Source organism: Dama dama, chromosome 24 (assembly GCF_033118175.1).
Source record: "Dama dama isolate Ldn47 chromosome 24, ASM3311817v1, whole genome shotgun sequence".
NCBI lineage: Eukaryota > Metazoa > Chordata > Mammalia > Artiodactyla > Cervidae > Dama > Dama dama.
In genome coordinates this window covers 57,723,594-57,743,743 of record NC_083704.1, presented here as the reverse complement: position 1 = coordinate 57,743,743, position 20,150 = coordinate 57,723,594, and the positions used below count along the sequence as shown (strand labels likewise).

Sequence of the window (20,150 nt, the reverse complement as noted above, 5' to 3'; positions counted from 1 at the left end):
ATATGGAAAAAGAAGTCCATAAGAAAAAATTATGACGCTGATTGTAATGAGAGATTATGACGTTAATATGATCTCGTGATGGGAATTTGGATTTTCTTTTTTAATTCCCAGTACTTTTCTGTATTTTACAAATGTCCTGTAATTTCTTCAGGAGGAAAAAACGTATTGGAGAGTTACTACTGATCGACTGAATGATTAGTGAATGGACAGTGTCAGATGTTATGTTTCAGGTTTCACTCTCCTTTCCAACACACACCTTCCGTCCTTCTTAGGTCTTCCACTCAGGCACCAATAAAAGGAGCTGTAATAAATTAGATTCCCTGGGGTCTTGGTACTGTAAAAACACCGTCTGAAAGGACAGGGCTGCAGACCCCCGAGCACTTCGCGGACCCCCAGCCAACGCGCGCAGTCGCATTGCAGCGTTCCCGCCTCCGCTGCAGCTTAGAGCTCGCTGGATCCCGGGAAACGGACTGCGCGGCTCCTCGCGTCGCCGCGGGGGTTTCTGCTCCACTGGAAATAGGGCCAGAACCCCTGCCTTAAATGCGCGGTTGTGTCATCCGCTAGCTAACCTCCGGCCACAGCACACTCCCTACCCACCACCATCCTAGCTGTGTTTTCCTAAATGTACCCCGTTTACAGAGTCTCCTCGTGTGTATCATTAATTACGGCACTTTGCAATTTACAAACCACCTGAGACAACTCCGGGTTCCCAACCCAGCTCAACAGATGACATTTCGGACAGAGCAGGCTTAAGGAAATCAACTCCGAATATCCACTGGAAGGACTGATGCTGAAGTTGCAATACTCTGGCCACCTGATGCCAATAGCCGCCTCACTGGAAAAGACTCTGATGCTGGGAAAGACTGAAGGCAAAAGGACAAGGGGCAGCAGAGGATGAGATAGCACCACTGAACCGATGGACATAAATTTGAACAAACTCAGGGAGAGAGCGGAGGACACAGGAGACCGGCCTGCTACAGTCCTTAGGGTCGCCAGGAGTCGGACACGATTTAGCGAATGAACAGCAACACAAGCCTTAAGATTCGAGACATTCACCCTTCTCACCAGTCCTTTCTAAGGACACCCTGTTAACATCAAGCCCAGACATGACAAAAAGTACACCCCGAGCCAGCCAGGAGTCGAACCTAGAATCTTCTGATCCGTAGTCAGACGCGTTATCCATTGCGCCACTGGCCCTGTACAAGCGAGGCTCGCCCTGGAGCGCAGATCACGCCTTACGCACCTAACGACAGGCTCCACGACACTAGTGCTGTATTTCCGCCGCTGCGCCGGGCGCTGCGTGGTTCGGGTCTACAAGCTCCCAAGGCTCCGCCTCCCCCCAGCCAACGCACCCAGCCAATCCTCAGCCGCAACGTCACCGCGCTCGTCCTCGCCCTCCCGCGGCGTCGCGTCGGAATGTGCGCCTGTGGCGCTCAGCGCGCGCGCACTAAGTTTGTCCACCGCCGCGTCCCGTTTTCTCCCTCAGCCTGGCGGGGCGGGGCGGTGGGAAGAGGCTGGGACCTGCGGCCGCTGTTGGAGGGTGACCGGTAGCGCCGGAGCCGAGGTGGCGGCGCGGTCGGAAACGGAGGAAGGAGGCTGTGGTGCAGGATGGCGGCCACGACCTACGAGCAGCTGAAGCTGTGAGTTCCGCGGGCCGGGGGCCGTTGTCCGAGGGGGCCTGCAGGGCAGCGAGGTGCGGTGGGGGGCAGGTGTCGGCCGCCGGCCGCGGGGAGGCTTCCTGAGTCCCCGCCCGGGGCGGCGGGCCGGGTGTGAGAGTCCCGCGCGCTCCCCGCCTCTCTGGCCAGGCGCGGCCGCCCCTGGGTCCCTGCCGGAGTCGCCACAGGCCCGGGAGCGACAGTCCCGCCAGCCTCTCTCCGCTGGACTCCGCCTCAGCGCCTGCGGCGGGGGCGCTGAGCTGCTCGCGGGGCCCGGCGTTAGCATGCAGCCCTCCGGGCGCCCTCCTTCCCATTTTATTTTCTTTGCAGAGGTGGCGTCTAAATTTATCCTTATTGCTTAGGAGAGAAAAAGTTTTTTTTTCCTTGTTTCAGGGGCCCATGGTAGCATTTTAAAGGCACACACACGAGTGGATAAACCTGGTCTAGCTGGCCATTGAAACCTTCCCGACCAGTCTTTAGACTGCAGGAAAAATTTAAAAGTACAAGTCAGTACTCTTAAGGTCCTAAAAATGTCTACTTGGCTCTAAATGTTATCCCGCCCTAGCATAAAGCAGATTCCTAAGTCCGTGTTGACAGCCAGGGGCTACTGTCGAGAATTTTTGGCTCTGCAGATCGAGTTTTCGGTAAAGCCAAGCTCTCGAGGCTTTGAGAAAATAGGCTCTGGTTGTTAAGAGTTATGAATTAGGTGTTTGTAGGGTTTGAGGTTTGTCCTGGATTAAAAAGCAGTAACGTGTATTTCCCTTAGCGTTACCATCATCCCCTGCACTTTGCTTGTCTGTGAATAACTTTGTTCTACTCACTTTGTGTTTTAATATTTTATCTCTAGACTGAAAATCCAGTGATTGGTACCTCAGAATGTCTTGGGCAGCAGAAGCAAATGTAATTTTCCAGAAGCTTATCTATCCTTAAATAAGTTAAAATATCTTGGGACTTAGGCAGAGATACCACATTTCCTCTACAGGGAAAGGAGGACAGAAAGATGTGGTTTGGACACTTCCTATGCTCACAGAATCTCAGGCTCACTTAACTTTCTGGAAGGTTCAGATAAAGGTTAAGGCTGCAGAATTGGAAGTGAGGTCATGTCCACATCAGATGTTTTGAGTAAAAGATGATTACTTCTTCCTCAGCTGCTCCCTGCCTCCCACCTTGCCACAGTCTCTTGACTCTAATTCCCTTGGAAAACCCCAGCTGCACGCATTCTCTCCTGGTTCTCCTTTGCAAGGTGATCCTTGTTGGTTAATTGAGTCTAGCGAGCTGTCTTTGACTGTGGTGCTGGCAAGACTGGTGTCACGTGGGCCGTCCTGGCTAATTAGGTTATTGTTGTCTACCTGATAGTCGCTGAAGGGTTTAATGTGACCCTACACCAGGTGTCAATTGTGTTGAAGCAGTTTGGAGCCTTGGCTTTATTGCAGCTCAGCATTAGGTTATGAAATGCGGTTGAATTTTCCTGTGGCCAAGATTGAATGGGATGGAGAACTTGAGAGTTAGAGCGATAACTGTCTAGGAGACACGGAATACATCAGTCCCCAGACCTTAAAAAAAAAAAAAGCCGGGGTGGGGCGTGGGGCTCTATATCCATAAAAGAGAAAGGAAATTTGGCACTTACATGGTGAGGCTGATGCTTTTGTATTGATTTTTGTGAGAAATGGAAACTATAAATGTTTGGTGAAAAAGCAAATCTGGGGTTATATGAAAGTCATGCTCCAATTTGTCACTGCTTAACTTTTTCTGCCTGCAAAAATAGTTCTAAGTGCTTCTGTAAATGAAGATACAACTTTTTTTTTTGAAAGATACAACTTTGTTTTTCTTTGTCAAGGAGCGTGTGTGTGTTGGAGTCTGCTCTTATTTCTTCTGTTTGGCCCTTACTGCTCTGAGGCGTGATTTTAAAATGTGGCCTCTGACCTGAGGTGTTTTTTTTTTTTTTTTTGATGCATTGGAGGTGGAAGTGGTTTCTGTCCCACAAAAGAATTAGTGGGACACAATGGTCATTTTCTAAAGTGCCTAGAGATGTGTTTTAAGAGATCTGTACAAGAGATAATATGATTATTTTATAATGAAAATATTATTACTGGGTTTATTTAAATATTGAAGTGCTTGGGATTGCTTTTTGTTATGCCGAACATTTTTTTTCCAGCCCATCTCTGTCATATGATGTTCACCTTCCTAATGCCTGCATTTCATCCTCTGCTCTCCTGCTTCCAGTCTCCAGTTGCATTTTATTGACCCATAGGATTAAGTCCACATTTCTTAGCCACCTGCATTCTTGCCTCTTCACAGTCTGTCCCCTAACCTTATTTCCCATAACTGCTCAATGCCTTTTGTTTGTTTCTCATTTCACCAGACTTGGCCACCCTCTTTTTACTTCCAGGTTGGTCTTATTTTGATCTTAGTATCCAGAAGGTCTTCCTCTCTCCCGTCTGTACATGCTGATCACATCTGTGGTAGAGCTGAGGGAGTGCAAGCTTTTTTAGTCGCAACAGACTATATTCCCTTGCTGCTTTGTGTCCTGACCCTGTTACTTACTCTCCCTGAAATGGGATTTAATCTGTAAAACGGGAAGGTTTCTACTTCACAGTATCATTATTATAAGGGATGACAGAGTATAGACGCAATCAGCGTACTTAACAGATAACTCCTGTTCTCTGTGAAGCTTTCCCCCCATGTCTGTCTCTTCACTGAGCTCCTATAACAGTCGGCTCTCACAGGGACTAGACCCCAGATGTCCATATGGGTTTGCACGTCCTGTCTCTTAGGATTCATTAACAGTGCACTTAGGATCTGATGGACAGGAGGACTGAAAGTTAGAATGATTGATCCATAGCCTTGTTTGAAGCACCCACTTTGGCACCTAGAAATGATGAAATCATTACGTATACTTTGTTTCTCCAACCGAGTTACAAGTATGTAGAACATATTAGAAACATCTTAATGTTGATTTCTTCTCTAGTCCTCCTCAGTACCTAGCATAAAGCCTGGTGCATGGCAGGTCCTCAGTGGAGCACCTGAGTAAATGAAAAGAACTTCCTTGTACTAGCACTTTAAAAAGATCAGTCTGGGGTGATCTGGAGTATATGATGTAGCAGCAGCAACTTAAGTCATTTCTTGGATGGTGTTATCTTTCCAGTGCCTCTGTGAAGTCTAGGTTGATGTATATTCTCTGTCATCGTGGAAGACAGGGAGGAAGACATTGCCCTTGGCCCCACAGTTGGGTCACACAGCCAGACAGAACTGGCCATGCGACGCAGCAGGTCCAGAGTCCACTGATCTTTCCATTACACTGTGGTGTTCCTTGTACATTACCTTTTCTTCTCTTATCTCAGTTCGCTCTCATCTTAGTCCTGGGTGGTGTGGAAATGAGTTACTTACGATTGAAAATAATGGACATGTTCAATTTTAATTTGAACATGTAGAAAACAATAGTGATTTGTTGGGAATTTGAAATTTATACAACTTTAACATCCAGGCAGTTCTGAGGATCCTATTTCATTTAAATCATTTATGTAAGCTTGATGTCAAACAATGACAAATTTGAAATTACAAGACAGTTAACAACAGAAATCCATTATTGGAAACATTGCAAGGTGTTTTTTCCTGTTAAAATGTCAGGTGAAAAATGTGTAAGGCAGGAAATCTAGAAAGTGAATCAGGCTGCAGCTTATATATAAAGAAACATTGTTTCCTCAGTTAAGAAGTGGCTTTTCTTTTTAAAAAAGAATTGTCATAGCTATGAGGTCAACCAGGGCAGAGGCGCTAGAACCCTGGGAACAGATGTGGACTGGGCTAGTCTGTGATGAAGGCACATGTAGTCTATCCAGTACAGTGAGCATTCAGATTTTTCACACATCTCTCTTCCTGACTGCTTTCATCCAATTCTACCTCCCCCTGCCTGGCCTCCGATAACCACAAATCTGATCTCTTTTTTATGAGTTTGTTTTTGAAGTGTAATTGACCTACAACACTATGTTAGTTTCTGGTACGCAACATAATGATTTGGTATTTCTGTGCTTTTCATAGTGTATAAGTCTGGTTATGCTATTTCATCATACAAAGATGTTAATCACTACTGACTGTATTTCCCACATGGTACACTTCGTACCCTTGACTCATTTATTTTCTTACTAGAAGTTTGTACCTGTTCATCTCCCTCACGTATTCCTTTCCTCCCCCTAATTCCCTCTACTCTTGCAACACCCCCCACCCCGCACCCCCATTCTCTGTATCTGGTTCTGCTTCTGTTCCATTAGGTTTGTTCATTTGCTTTGTCTTTTAGATTCTACATACAGTTGAAGTCATACAGATTTTGCCTTTCTCTTTCTGACTCATTTCACCTACCATAATACCCTTTTAGTTCATTGGTTGGTAAAATGGCAAGATTTCATTCTTTTGTTATGGCTGAGTAATATTCCATTGTGTATATATATAAAACACATCATCTTTATCTGTTTCTCTATTGATGAGTACTTGGATTGTTTCCATATCTTGGCTTTTGTAAATAATGTTGCACTGAACGTAGGAGTGCATTTATCTTTTCCAATTACCATTTTTGTTTTCTTCAGTTAAATACCCAGGGATGGAATTGCTGGATCATATGGTAGTTCTGTTTTTAATTTTTTGAGGAGCCTGCTTTCTCTCTTTCATGGTGACTGCACTAGTTTATCACCAGTGCGCAGGGTTCCGTTTCCTCCACATTCTTGCCAGTACTTGTTCTTTGTTGTCTTTTTGATAATAGCCATCTGACAAATGAGAGACGGTATCTCATTGTGGTTTTGATTGGCATTTCCTTCATGATTAGTGATGTTGAGTGCCTCTTCATGTGCATATTGGCCATCTGAATATCTTCTTGGAAAGATGTCTATTCGGATCCTCTGCCCGTTTTTTAATTAGGTTGTTCCTTTCTTTTCTCTTGAGTTGTTAGAGTTCTTTATATCATAGGTATCATTTGCGTATAACTTCTCCCATTCACTAGGCTACCTCTTGTTCATAGTTTCCTTCACTGTGCAAAAGCTTTTTAGTTTGAAGTAGTTACATTTGTTTATTTTTGATTTTGTTTCCTTTGCCTGAGGAGACATAGCAAAAAAAAAAAATATTACTGAGATGGATGTCGGAAAGCATTCTGCATGTGTTTTCTTCTAGAAATTTATTATCTTCAGATCTTACATTTAAATCTTTAATCCACTTTGAATTCACTTTTGTGCATGGTGTGAGAGAACAGTTTAGCTCTTTTACATGTAGCTGTCCACAGTTTTCCCAACACACTGTCCTGGAGAATGTTCCTTGTGCACTTGGAAGAAGTCCTATGTGTGTCTGTGTGCGTGCGTGTGTATCTGTTACAGATTTTTGGTTTGTGGTTACTGCAAGGTTCACGTGTAGAAGTCTCTGTCAGTCATTATTTTAAGCTGCTGATCTCTTAAATGAAAAGCATTTTAACCAGCCTGCACTTTCACTCCGCTCCTCCCCGCCCCCAGCCCAGCGTGTTTTCTCATTTGACATCGTCCTTGACACCTTTTTGTTCTGCATATCCCTTCACTACTTATCGGGGATGGAGGTGATTTTGCTGGCTGTACCCACCGGCTGCAGAGCCGGTGTTGCCCCGCTGGTGGGCAGAGCTCCGTCTCAGAAGGAGCGGCTGGGTTCTGATACGGCAGGCTGTGGGGCTGCAGTGGTCCTGGGCTGTTGTCTGCCCACTGGACTGTGGAGCTGGGACCTAGGGGGCTCCCGGGGTGGTGCCTACTCACTAGTGGGTGAGGCTGGTCCTGGGGCCGGTGCCAGCCCACTCGTGGGTGGGGCTGGGTCCCGGGCCGCTGGCTGCAGGGTCCTGGGGATCCTGGGGCTAGTCCCGGGACCCTGGTGTCTAGGGCTGATCCCGGGCCCTTCGGTGCACAGGGCTGGGTCGTGGGGCAGCTGTGGACTCGGGCATTAAGACAGCATGTCTGCTGGTGGGTAGGTGGGCTGTGTCTCTTGCCTGGCCAGTTGCTTGGCCTGAGGTGCCCCAGTACTGACGCTTGTGGGGTCAGGCCAGGCTAGACAGCTAGTGGGGCGAGGTGCTTGTGCTCATGAGCTAAGAGGATGCCAGAGTGGCACTTGCCAGTGACCTCGTGATAGAGTGAAAGATGTCTGCCACCATCCTGCTCCCTAGGGTGAGCCCGACCCAGGCTCCTTTCAAACGATTGCTTCTGTCCTGGGTCCTGGAGCATATGAGAGTCTGTGTGCACCCTTTAAAAGTGGAATCTGTTTCTCACAACCCTCTGGCCCACTGGCCTTCAAAGTGAAACGCTGCTCGGACTGAGCTTCCCAGGGGAGGAGCACCCAGCTGGAGCGCCCACTCCATGTGGGCTGGAGCCCTGGTGCCTCGGGGGGCCTCTGCAGTGGAGTTTCCCTCCCTCTGGGGGCTCACCTGCCCGGTGGTGTGGGTCTTGGCTGCGCTGCGCCTCCTCCCCTCCTGCCGGTCTTGGGTTCCTCTGTGTCTCTAGGTGGAGAGGATCTCTTCTGCTGGTCTTGCCGTTTGTCCCATCGGTAGTTGCTCCGTAAATGTGATGTTGCTGTGCCTGTGGGAGGAGGCGAGCTCACAGTCTTCCTACCTTTGCCGTCTTGGCCACGCATCTCCATGGGCCTAACAGCCCTTTATTTTTAAAACCTAATGGGTTTTGAAGTCCATGGTCTCTGGGATCAAAAAGAGAGAGTGCAAGCTTGTGCCTGTTTTGGTGTGTCTTCCAAAAAATATCATCTTAACAGAAGCCAGAACTCTGGGTTGATGTCAAATCCCCTGTCTTGAAAGACACCAGGTAGTATTCCTGTTGAGTTAAAGAGAATTGTTGATACCTACTGGATTCTTATGACCTCACCAATATATTTTAGTATGTGATATTACCTTGAACTTTAGAGATTTGATTATCAACAGTATAGTTAATGATCAAATAATCTTCTCACAGGGAATTTCTTTCACTTCTAAAATCTACCTTGTAAGAAAAGTAATTTGAGAGAGTTTTGCTGAAGTGAAAAGTATCACATCAGTTGAGGGCCATTTTTTTTCCTTTTGCACCAGGAAGAAAATTTTATACACACACACACACACACACACAAATTTTTTTCCTTTTGCACCAGGAAGAAAATTTTACACACACACACACACACACACACACACACACACACACACTTGCAAACCAGAGAATCAATCTTTATTTTTATCTTAGGTTTTTTTTTTTTTTTTGCCACAGAGAGGGGCATGTGGGATCTTAAGTCCTCAAACCAGGAATGGAGTCCATGCCCCCTGCGTTGGGAACGGGGAGTCTTAACCACTAGGCCACAGGGGAAGTCCCTTGCCTACATATTTGTTCATCACTGAGTCTCCTTAGTTTCTGTGTACTTAATCCATTGAGAACCTGGTGTAGCCTGTTGACTGGTTAATTTTGGAAAAACTCCAGGCAGAACTTGGCTTTAGTGATACTTTGTAGAGCTTCTAATCAGAGAAAACCCAATTCCTCTTTCTCCTCTTATTGGTTACAGTGTAACTGCAGAAGAGCTTCCCAGGTAGCACTAGGGGTAAAGAACCCGCCTGCCAGTGCAGGAGACATAAGAGAAGTGGGTTCAGTCCCTGGGTTGGGAAGATCCCCTGGAGGAGGACATGGCAACCCACTCCAGTATTCTTGCCTGGGAAATCCCATGGATGGAGGAGCCTGGCGGGTTATAGTCCATGGGTTCGCAGAGTCTGACAGGACCGAGGGACTAAACAAGAGGGGAGTTGGAATGATACCTGCTGTCATGATTAGTTGGCTTCTGAGCTGTTACTTGTAGTTACTCTTCTTAGAAATGTTGATTAGGTCACTGTTCATATCTTCATTTTTCCAATTTGTAAACGGTTTTCAATAACATCAGAGCAGCCTGCTGGCAGCACCGGTAGTAACTTAGATTCAGCAAAGGTCTCAGAGCCCTTGGGCTAGATGGAACTCTTTTTCACCTTGATCCACAGTTACTCTTATTTTTGTTTTTGTTCTTTTAACACCTTTTCAAACTTAATTTTCATTGTAATCTCATACAAGTGTACGGTTTAAAATGAAACAGTACGCGAAGCTTATTATAAAGCACTCTTCCGCACTCCCAAGTCCCACTGTCCCAGAGGTCTGCTTTTATGTTTTATGCAGTCTCCTCTGATTTTTTCCTCTGCCCTTGTAAACTACATGCTTATAGTGCCAGTTCCTGATTTTTTTCAGTTTCAGTCATATGATGACTTTCTGCTTCAGAAAATAGGAATTTAGTTTTTGTACCTTTCTTTCTCTCCTCTCAATGTAGTAAGTTTAAGAGATCCAGTGTTCACATTGTTATGGTTGCATACGATTGACTCAAAGGACATCAACAGTATATTGTAATATTACATTTCCTTATAAAAACACTTTGTTTTTCCTTGAATTAAAAAGTGTCTTTTTGATGGGCGTGTACACACTGCTATATTTAAAATGGATAACTAACAAAGATGCACTGCATGGCAGGTGGAACTCTGCTCAATGTTATGTGGCATCCTGGAAGGGAGAGGGGTTCGGGGGCGAATGTATCCACCTATGTGTACGGCTGCTTAATTGAAACTACCACAGCATTATTGGTTAATGGGCTCGACCCCAGTACAAAACAAGCTTTTTTTTTTAAAAAAAAGTGCCTGTATTTTATTTGCTTGGCTTTTCTTTATGTCCTTATTGCTAATAAATCTTCAGTCTCTGGGACAGCAATAAAACTCCTGTCAGATAAGTCAGGTAGCTGTCGATTCACTTCCTTCTCAGTCTCGCCTCCAGGAGCCCTGTCCTCTCTGCTTTAATCTGACTGGCTGTTCCTTAGGCCTGTTGCATAAGCTGTTGTCCTGGACCCTCCCTTTACCATCACCACGACAATTTCCTTTACCTCTCTCCTGCTTTGGATTCTGACTGTGTTGATTTACTCCATTTTGATCAAAGAACTTTTCCTTCTTTCTCAGAAAGAGTGAAAGAGAAGTATCTTTCAGATATTGCACATCTGCAAATGTTTTCATTTCGTCCTCAGGTACATTTGTATGATACTGTTAAGTATAGAATTCTCAGCTAGGATTTTATTATCCTTTAGAATTAAAGACCTTGCTGTGGAATAGTCCACAGTGTGTTGCTGTTGAGTAATCCAGTAGTTTGACTGTTGAATATTTCAGTACTTCTTTCTCTTACTTTTTTGGCTTTTTTTTTTCCTAGAAACTTTAGGATTGTATCTGTGTGATGTTTTGAAGTTTTACACTTAATGTGCCTCTGTGTGTGTGTGTGTGTGCGCGCGCGCGCACGCTTTCCATGTTTATTTGGTGGGCCTTTTACATCTGGAAACTTGTCCTTTGGTTTGAGGTTTCTTTGCATTATTTCTTTGATAGATTTCTTTTTTTCTTGTCCGCTGTCCTGAAATTCCTGCTCAGTGGATGTTGAGCGTCCTGGATTGTACCCTTCTCATCCTCTCCCCATTCTTCCTTTCTATGCTCTCCTATTATGCAGCTCTTTTTTTTTTCTTAATATATATATTTTATTGAAGTATCGTTTACTTAAAATGTTTCCAGTGTGCAGCAAGGTGATTCAGTTATACATATACACATATATTATTTTTGAAATTATTTTCCATTATAGGTTGTAACAAAATATCAACTATAGTTCCTTGTGCTATATGTAAACTTTCGTTGCTTGTTACGTATCTATTTTTTTATTAGAAATCTAGCATTCTATTCATACTATGTCAAACAAGTGTTATCAAAAGGTTATAAATTTTTTAATTAGGCAAAAATTCATAAGTTTTCTAATATATATTATACATACTGTTTATATGTGTACAGAAGTTTTTCTACTGTGCTTGATAAAGGCTTGAGAAAGAACGTGAAAAAAAAGAGATGGAGAAATTGGAGAATAAAATAAATGAAATGGGAGTACTGAATATGAAATAGAAAAAGTGAAACAAACTAGATCATTTAAAAGTAAACTAGATCTTTAAACAGAAAAGATTACCATATAGTCCAGTTGTTTTTAAACATGATTGCTCATTAGAAACATATCTGGATCTCTGGAGAAAAAAAACAATACCTGGGCATTTGTATTTTTCAAAAAATTTCAAGAGAATTCTGATATGCACCTGGATTTTGAAAAGTGACTGCAGTTTTTTCTATTGTAGTTTTGGTGATACAGAGTTCTGTTATTTTTCTGTTGACCAAACCTGAGGCAGTGGTATTGAGTGAGTAATAGTTACATAATCACAATAGTGAAAGATGTTTGTCAGTTTTCACAATCGATAGCCAGACAAAAAATAAAAGTTAATTACAGTTGCAAGCCATAATGGTAACATAATTAAACAGTATAAAATAATTATGTACAATTTGGAGGGTCAAGCAGAGTAGTGTGGTAAGTGAAAGTACATACTTGCACGTTTTCATCCATCCAGTCAATGTCTTTTGGTTGGTGCATTTAATACATTTACATTTAAGGTAATTATCGATGTGTAAGATGTTATTACCATTTCTTAATTGTTGTGGGTTTATTTTCTGTAGGCCTTTTCCTTCTCTTGTATTTCCTGCCTAGAGAAGTTCCTATAGCATTTGTTGTAAAGCTGGACTGGTGGTGCTGAATTCTCTTAACTGGCTTGTCGGAAAGCTTTTGATTTCTCCGTCCACTCTGAAGGAGAGTCTTGCTGGGTAGAGTCTTCTTGGTTGTAGATTCCTCCCTTTCATCACTTTAAACGTATGATGCCAGTCCCTTCTGGCTTGTAGCGTTTCTGTTGAGAAATCAGCGGATAGCCTGATGGGAGTTCCTTATATGTTATTTTTCCCTTGATGCTTTTAATATTTTATCTGTCTTTAACTTTTGTCAGTTTCATTACTATGTGTCTTAGTGTGTTCCTCCTTGGGTTTATCCTGCCTGGGACTCTGTGCTCAGGTCCTTCCTCTCTCTCTCTCCTTCTGGGACCCCTGTAATGCTACTGTTGGTGTGTTTAATGTTGTTCTAGAGGTCTCTTAGGCTGTCTTCATTTCTTTTCATTCTTTTCTCTGTATTCTCTTCTGTGGCAGTGATTTCCACCGTTCTGTCCTCCAGGCCATATATCTGTTCTTCTGCCTCAAATATTCTGCTATTGATTCCTTCTTGTGTATTTATTATTCATCTCTATTTGTTTTGTTCTTGGGAACTTCCCTGGTGGCTCAGACGGTAAAGCGTCTGCCCACAATGCGAGAGACCTGGGTTCAATCCCTGGGTCAGGAAGATCCCCTGGAGAAGGAAATGGCAACCCACTCCAGTACTGTTGCCTGGAAGATCCCATGGATGGAGGAGTCTGGTAGGCTACAGTCCATGGGGTCACCAAGAGTCAGACACGACTGAGCGACTTCACTCACTTTAGTTCTTGTATGTCTTTGGTAAACATTTCTTGAATCTTCTTCATTGTTTTTCCTAGATCCTGGATCATCTTCACTGTCATTACTCTGACTTCTTTTTCTGAAAGGTTTCCTATCTCTACTTCATTTAGTTGTTTTTTCTGGGGTTTTATATTGTCCCTTCCTCTGGGACATAACTTTGCTTTTCATGCTGATTAACTTTCTGTAATATGGTTTTTCTTTCAACCACTGTGGGATCATGGCTCTTCTTGCTTCTTCTGTCTGCCCCCTGATGGAGGAAGCTAAGAGGCTTGTGTAAGATTCCAGATGGGAGGGACTGGTGGTGGGAAAAACTGGGTCTTGCTCTGGAGGGCAGGGCCTTGCTCAGTAAAGCTTTAATCCAATTATCTGCTGATGGGTGGGGTTGCGCTCCTCCCTGTTAGTTGTTTGGCCTGAGGTGACCCAGCCCTGGGGTCGCGGAATCTCCGGTAGGTTTTATGGTGACCTCCAGGAGGGTCTACACTGAGGGGGACCTTCCTGGCCTGCTGTGCCGTGCCCCCGTCCCTGGGGTGAGCCCCTGCTGACCCACGCCTCCACAGGAGACCCTCCAACACTAGCAGGAGGCTTTGGTTCAGTCTCCTGTGGGGTCACTGCTCCTTTCCTCAGGTGTTGATGTGCCCAGGATTTTGTTGGTCCCCTCCAAGACTAGAGTCTCTGTTTCCCCCAGTCCTGTGGAAGTCCTATAATCCAATCCTGCTGACCTTCATGGCCAGATTCCCTGGGGATTCCTAGTCCCTTTGTCAGATCTCCCGACTGGGAAGCCCAGCGGATTCCAAACCTTCACAACAGGGGGAGAACTTCTTTGGTCTTCTTATTCTCCAGTTTGTGGGTCAGCCATGTGATGGGTATGGGATTTGATTTGATTGTGATTATGCCCCTCCTACCGTCTTTGCTGCAGCTCCTTTGTCTTTGGACACGGGATCTCTTTTTTTGGTGGGTTCCAGCGTCCTGTAGAGGGCTGTTCAATAGCTAGTTGCCGCTTTGGTGTTCTCACAGGGGGAGATGAGTGCAGGTCCTTTTCCTCCGCCATCTCGAACCGGAAGTCCAGAGCCTGTACCCGGCTCTTATCTTTTATTTCTGTTCTCAAGGAGAGTTTTTCAGTTTTGTTTTTTATTCTTTTTAACATTACATCTTCATGAGATACTTATTTTATAACTGGAAGTTTGTACCCTTTGACCCCCTTCCTCCATGTTGCTCACCCTTCTCTCCCAGCCTTTGTAAACCACCGGTCTGTTCTCTGCGTCTGTGAGCTCAGGGTTTTTTTTCCCTCCTGATTCCTCATTTGAGTGAGATCATATGGTATTTTGTAAAAAACATAAACCTGTGTATCTCTTCTTTTTTAAGTTCCTCTCCCGTCTAGGTTGTTACATGATATTGAGCAGGGATCCCTGTGCCATACAGTAGATCGTCCATTTTTTAAAGATAATTTTTATTGTGTTCATGAGTTTTTCAGTGTTGTGTTAGTTTCTCCTGTACAGTTTAGTACGTGGCTATATCAGTGGCTATTCCGACCAATAGTGCAAGAGGGTTCCCCCTCTCCAGCATTTATTCTTTGTAGATTCGTTTTGATAATGGCCGTTCTGAATGGTGTGAGGTAATATCTCACTGTAGTTTTTGCCATTTCTCTAATAATTAATGATGTTAAGCATCTTTTCATGTGTTTGTTAACCATCTCTATGTGTTCTTTGGAGAAGTGTTTATTTAGATCTTCTGCCCGTTTTTCAATAGGGCTGGCTGTTTGGTTTTTGATGCTGAGCTGCATGAGCTGTTTATGTATTTTGGAGATTAATTCCTTGTCCATTGCTTCATTTGCAGATATTTTCTCCCATTCCAAGTGTTGTCTTTTTGTTTATTTATGGTGTCCTTTGCTGTGCAGACACGTTTAAGTTTCCTTAGGTGCCATTTGTTTATTTTTGGTTTTGTGTTTATTGCTCTGGGAGGTAGGTCAGAAAAGATCTTCCTGTGACTTATGTCAGAGAGTTTTTCTCTAGCTTTTTTATGGCTAAGTAGTAGTCCATTGTGGGCTTGCCTTGTGGCTCAGCTGGGAAAGAATCTGCCTGCAATGCGAGAGACCTGGGTTCGATCCCTGGGTTGGAAAGATCCCCTGGAGAAGGGAAAGGCAACCCACTCCAGTATTCTGGCCTGGAGAATTCCATGGACTGTATAGTCCATGGGGTTGCAGGGAGTCGGAGACGACTGGGCGACTTTCATTTTCACTTTCAGTACTCCGTTGTATATATGTCTGATATCTTCTCTATCCACTCATCAGTTGTTGGACATTCAGGTTGCTTCCATGTCCTCACAACTGTAAACAGTGTTGCCGTGAACATTGGGGTATACGTGTGTCTTTTTGCATTATGCTTTTTTCAAGGTATATGCCCAATAGTGGGTTTGCTGGGTCATGTGGTGGTTCCGTGGCTTCCCTGGTGGCTCAGATGGTAAAGACTCTGCCTGCAGTGAGGGAGACCCAGTTCAGTCCTTGGATAGGATAGTCCTGGAGCAGGGAATGGCTACCCACTCCATTATCCTTTCCTGGAGAATTCTATGGACAGAGGAGCCAGGCAAGCTACAGTCCATGGATTCTCAAAGAGTCGGACAGGACTGAACAGCTAACACTTTTCATTTTCACTTCACTTTCTTCCTGGTAGTTCTATTTTTAGGTTTTCTAAAAAAAATTATTTATTTTATTTTTTTACTTCCCTGGGACTTTGTTTCTGTGTGTGGGCTTTTTCTAGTTGCACTGAGTGGAGACTGTTCTCTAGTTGTGGTGCACTGGCTTCTCATTGCAGTGGTCTCTTTTGTTGCGAAGCACAGGCTCTAGACTCACAGGCTTCAGTAGTTGCAACTTGCTGGCTCTAGGGTGTGCAGGCTTCAGTGGTTGTGCCACGGGCTTGTTAGTTGTGACTTGTGAGCCCTAGAGTGTGCAGGCTCCAGTAGTTGTGACTCACAGACCTAGAGCACAGGCCTAGTTGCCCGTGGCATGTGGAATCCTCCCGGACCAGGGATTGAACCAGTGTCCCCTGCTTTGGCAGGTGGATTCTTAACCGCCGGACCACCAGGAAAGTCATATTTTTAGTTTTTTAATGAACCTCCATGGTGGCTGTTCATCCACATCTTTGCAAATGACCCAGTTTCATTCCGTTTTATGGCTGAGTAATATTCCATTGTATATATGTACCTCATTCTCTATCCATTCATCTGTTTTTGGACATTGAGGTTGCTTCTGAGTCCTGGATACTGTAAATAGTGTTGCTGTGAACATTGGGATAAATGTGTCCTTTTGAATTGTCATTTTCTCAGGGTATATGCCCAGTAGGGGGATTTCTCGGTCATATAGAAGTTTTTAGTGTTTTAAGAAACATCCATACAGTTCTCCACAATGGCTATATCAATTTACACTCCCAGCACGATGCAGAACAGTTCCCTTCTCTCCAATGTTTACTGTTTGTAGATTTTTTTTGATGGTGGTCATTCGGGCTGGTGAAAGGTGATCCTTCACCGATCTGCGTTGCTTTGGTCGATAATGTTTTTCGTGTGCATTTTGTTGTTGTTGTCTAGTCACTCAGTTGTGTTCTACTTTTTTGGGACCCGGTGACTGCAGCCCTCTAGACTTCTCTGATGGGATTTCCCAGGCAAGGATATCTGAGTGGGTTTCCATTTCCTACTTCAGGGGATCCTCCTGACTCAGGAATCACACCCATTTCTCCTGTAAGTCTCCTGCATTGCAAGTGGATTCTTTACCACTGAGCCACTGGAAGTCCTGTTAAGGTCATCTGTTCATTTTTTGATTGGGTAGTCTGCTTTTAGGTCTTCTGTCCATTTTTTGATTGGGTTGTTTTTAGAAATTAATTTATTGTTGATTGTGTTGGGTCTTCATTGCTGCAGCCAGGCTTTCTCTAGTTCCAGCAGGCAGGGAGTACTCTCTAGTTCCAGTACACTGGCTTCTCCTTTTGGTGGCTCCCCCTGTTGCAGAGTATGGGCCCTAGGGCACGTAGGCGTCAGTGGTTGCGGCATGTGGACTCTGGAGCACAGGCTACACGGTTTTGGTGCACAGCTTAGTTGCCCTGTAGCTTGTGGAATCTTCCCCGATCCGGGATCAAACCTATGATTTAGTAGGTGAATTTTTAACCACTGGGCCACCAGGAGCTCCAGTTGTGAAGCTCCAATACTTTGGCCACCTGACGTGAAGAACTGACTCATTGGAAAAGACGCTGAGGTTGGGAAAGATTGAAGGCAGGAGGAGAAGGGGACAGCAGAAGATGAGATAGTTGGATGGCATCACTGACTCAGTGGACATGAGTTTGAGCAAGTTCTGGGAGTTGGCGATGGCCAGGGAGGCCTGGCGTGCTGCAGTCCATGGGGTCACAAGGAGTGGGACACGACTGAGCTGAATTGAGACCAGGAAGGTGCTGTCGTTTTGATACTGAGCTCTAGGTGCTGTTTGTGTATTTTGGAGGTTAATCCTTTGTCCATTGCTTCATTTGCAGATATTTTCTCCCATTCTGAGGGTTGTCTTTTTGTCTTCTTTATGGTTTCCTTTGCTATGCAGAAGCTTTTGAGTTTTACTAGGTCATCACTATAGGAGGTGGGTCCAAAAAGATCTTGCTGCGGTTTATGTCAGAGTGTTTTTCCTATGTTTTTCTCTAAGAGTTTCATAGTGTCCAGTTTTATGTTTAGGTCTTTTATCCATTTTGAGTTTGTTTTTGTGTGGAGTGTCAGGGAGTGTTCTAACTTCATTTTTTTACATGTGGCTGTCCAGTTTTCCCAGCCTCACTTTTTGAAGAGACTGTCATTTCTCCATTGTATGTTGCCTCCTTTGTCATAGATTAGGTGACCATAGGTGTCTGGGTTTATCTCTGGGTTTTCTATCCTGCACCATTGATCTGTATTTCTCTTTTTGTGCCAGTACCATATTGTCTTGATTAGTGTAGCTTTATGGTATAGTTTGTAATTGGGGGGTTCTGATTCCTTCACCTACCTCTTTCTTAAGATTACTTTGGCTTTTCGAGGTCTTTTGTTTTTCCATACAAATTGTAAAAGTTTTTCTTCTGATTCTGTGGGAAATGCCATTGGTAATTCCATAGGGATTGCATTGACTGTAGATTGCTTAGGATAGTATAGTCATTTTTCACAGTGTTGATTTTTCTGATTCTGGAACACAGTAAATTTCTCTGTTTATATCATCTTTGATTTCTTTGATCAGTGTTCATGGTGTTCTGGGTGAAGGTCTTTTTCCTCTTTAGGTAGATTTATTTCTTGGTGTTTTGTTTTTGTTGTGATGGAAAATGGCATTGTTCACTTAATTTTTCTGTCAGATCTTTCATTACTAGTGTGTAGTAATGCAGAAGATCTCTGTGCATTCCTTCTATCTTCTGCAGCGTCACCAGATTCGTTGATTGGCTCAATAGTTTTCTGATGGCATCTTTAGGATTTTCTGTTTAGTAGCATATCATCTACAAACAGTGACAATTGTACTTTTTTTTCCTTTTATTTCATTTTCTTCTCTGATTCTCATGGCTGGTACTTTCAAAGCTGTGTTGAATAAGAGTGGTGACAGTGGACATCCTTGTCTTGTTCCTGATCTTAGAGGAAATGCCTTTAGTTTTTCACTAAGTGAACATGGTTTTCTGAGTGTAGGTCTTTTGAGAATGATGAGAATGTTGAGAATGATGTTCACTTTGTGTTTGTCATACCTGGCCTACATGATGTTGAGGGAGTTTCCCTCTGCCCACTTTCTGGAGTTTGTTTGTTTTTTTTTTTTAATCATAAATGGGTGTTGACTTTTGTAAAAATCTTTTTCCGCATCTGTTAAGATGATCATATGGTTTTTATTTTTTAATTTGTTAATATGGTAAGTCACATTGATTGGTATGTTGAAGAATCCTTGCATCTCTAGGATAAATACCAGTTGATCATGGTGTATGATTCTTTTAACATGTTGTTGGATTCTCTTTGCGAGTATTTTGTTGAGGATTTTTGCATCTGTGGTCAACAATGATATTGGTGTGTAAGTTTCTTTTTTCTGATATATTTTGTCTTGTTTTGGTATTAGGGTAGTGGTTGTCCTGTAGAATGAATTTGGAAGTGCTCCTCCCTCCGCAGTTTTTCGAAAGTCTGAGAAGGAAAGCTGTTAGCTCTTCTCTAAGTATTTGATAGAACTTGCTGTGAAGCCATCTAGTCCTGGACACTTTTTGTTGGAAGATTGTTATTTATAGTTTCAATTTCATTACTTGGCGATTGATCTGTGTATATTTTCTGTTTCTTCCTGGTTCATGGAAAGTTGTGCCTTCCCGAGAGTTTGTCCTTTTGGGGGAGGTATAGTTGCTTGTAGGGCTTCCCAGGTAGCAACAGTAATAAAAAACCTGCCTGCCGATGCAGGAGACATAAGACGTAGGTTTGATTCCTGGGTCGGGAAGATCCCCTGGAGGAGGACAGGGCAGCCCACTCCAGTATTCTTGCCGGGAGAATCCCATGGACGGAGGAGCCCGGTGGGCTGCAGCCCATGGGGTCGCAAAGAGCCGGGCAGGACTGAGCGCCTTAGCACAGCACAGCATGTGGTTGCTGCAGTAGTCTCTCACGTCCCTTTATGTTTCTGAGGTGTCGCTTGTAATTCCTCCTTTTTCATTGCTAATTTTACTGGTTTGAATTCTCTGTTTCTTGATGAGTCTGACTAAAGTTTTATCGATTTTGTTTATCTTCTCAAAAGACCCAACTTTTAGTTTTATTGACCTTTGCTTTTGTTTTATTTCTATTTCATTTATTTCCGCCTGATCTAATTTTTTTCCTGCTGACTTTGTTTGTTGTTGCTGCTGCTGTTATTCCTCTAGTTGCTTCAGGTGTGAGGTTAGATTGTTTATGTAAGATTTTTCTTTTTTAAGTGCGGTTGACGTGCTGTAAACTTCCCTCTCAGAACTGCTTTTGCTGGGTCTCTCAGGTTTTGGACCATTGTGTTTTCATTGTCATTTGCCTTATGTATTTTTTGTTTTCTGCTTTCATTCCTTCAGTGATGTCTTGGTTATTTAGTAGTGTATTGTCTAGCCTCCGTGTGTTTGTGTTTTTTATAGTATTTT

The 20,150-nt window shown here is 43.8% G+C and overlaps 1 protein-coding gene and 1 non-coding gene across 2 annotated transcripts in view; one reads left to right on the top strand and one right to left on the bottom strand.

Annotated features, from left to right (window-relative positions):
* Positions 1-1,124: 1,124 nt before the first annotated feature.
* TRNAR-ACG (transfer RNA arginine (anticodon ACG)) lies at positions 1,125-1,197 on the bottom strand. Its single transcript has one exon. It is a non-coding gene; the product is annotated as a tRNA-Arg (tRNA).
* Positions 1,198-1,450: 253 nt separating this feature from the next.
* The window catches only part of SACM1L (SAC1 like phosphatidylinositide phosphatase), a 66,528-nt gene continuing 47,828 nt past the window's right edge, over positions 1,451-20,150 (top strand). Inside the window, exon 1 of the mRNA XM_061128829.1 lies at positions 1,451-1,640. Coding sequence (XP_060984812.1) covers positions 1,609-1,640 — 32 coding nt within the window. The 5' untranslated portion in view covers positions 1,451-1,608. The remainder of the gene's footprint in view (positions 1,641-20,150) is intronic.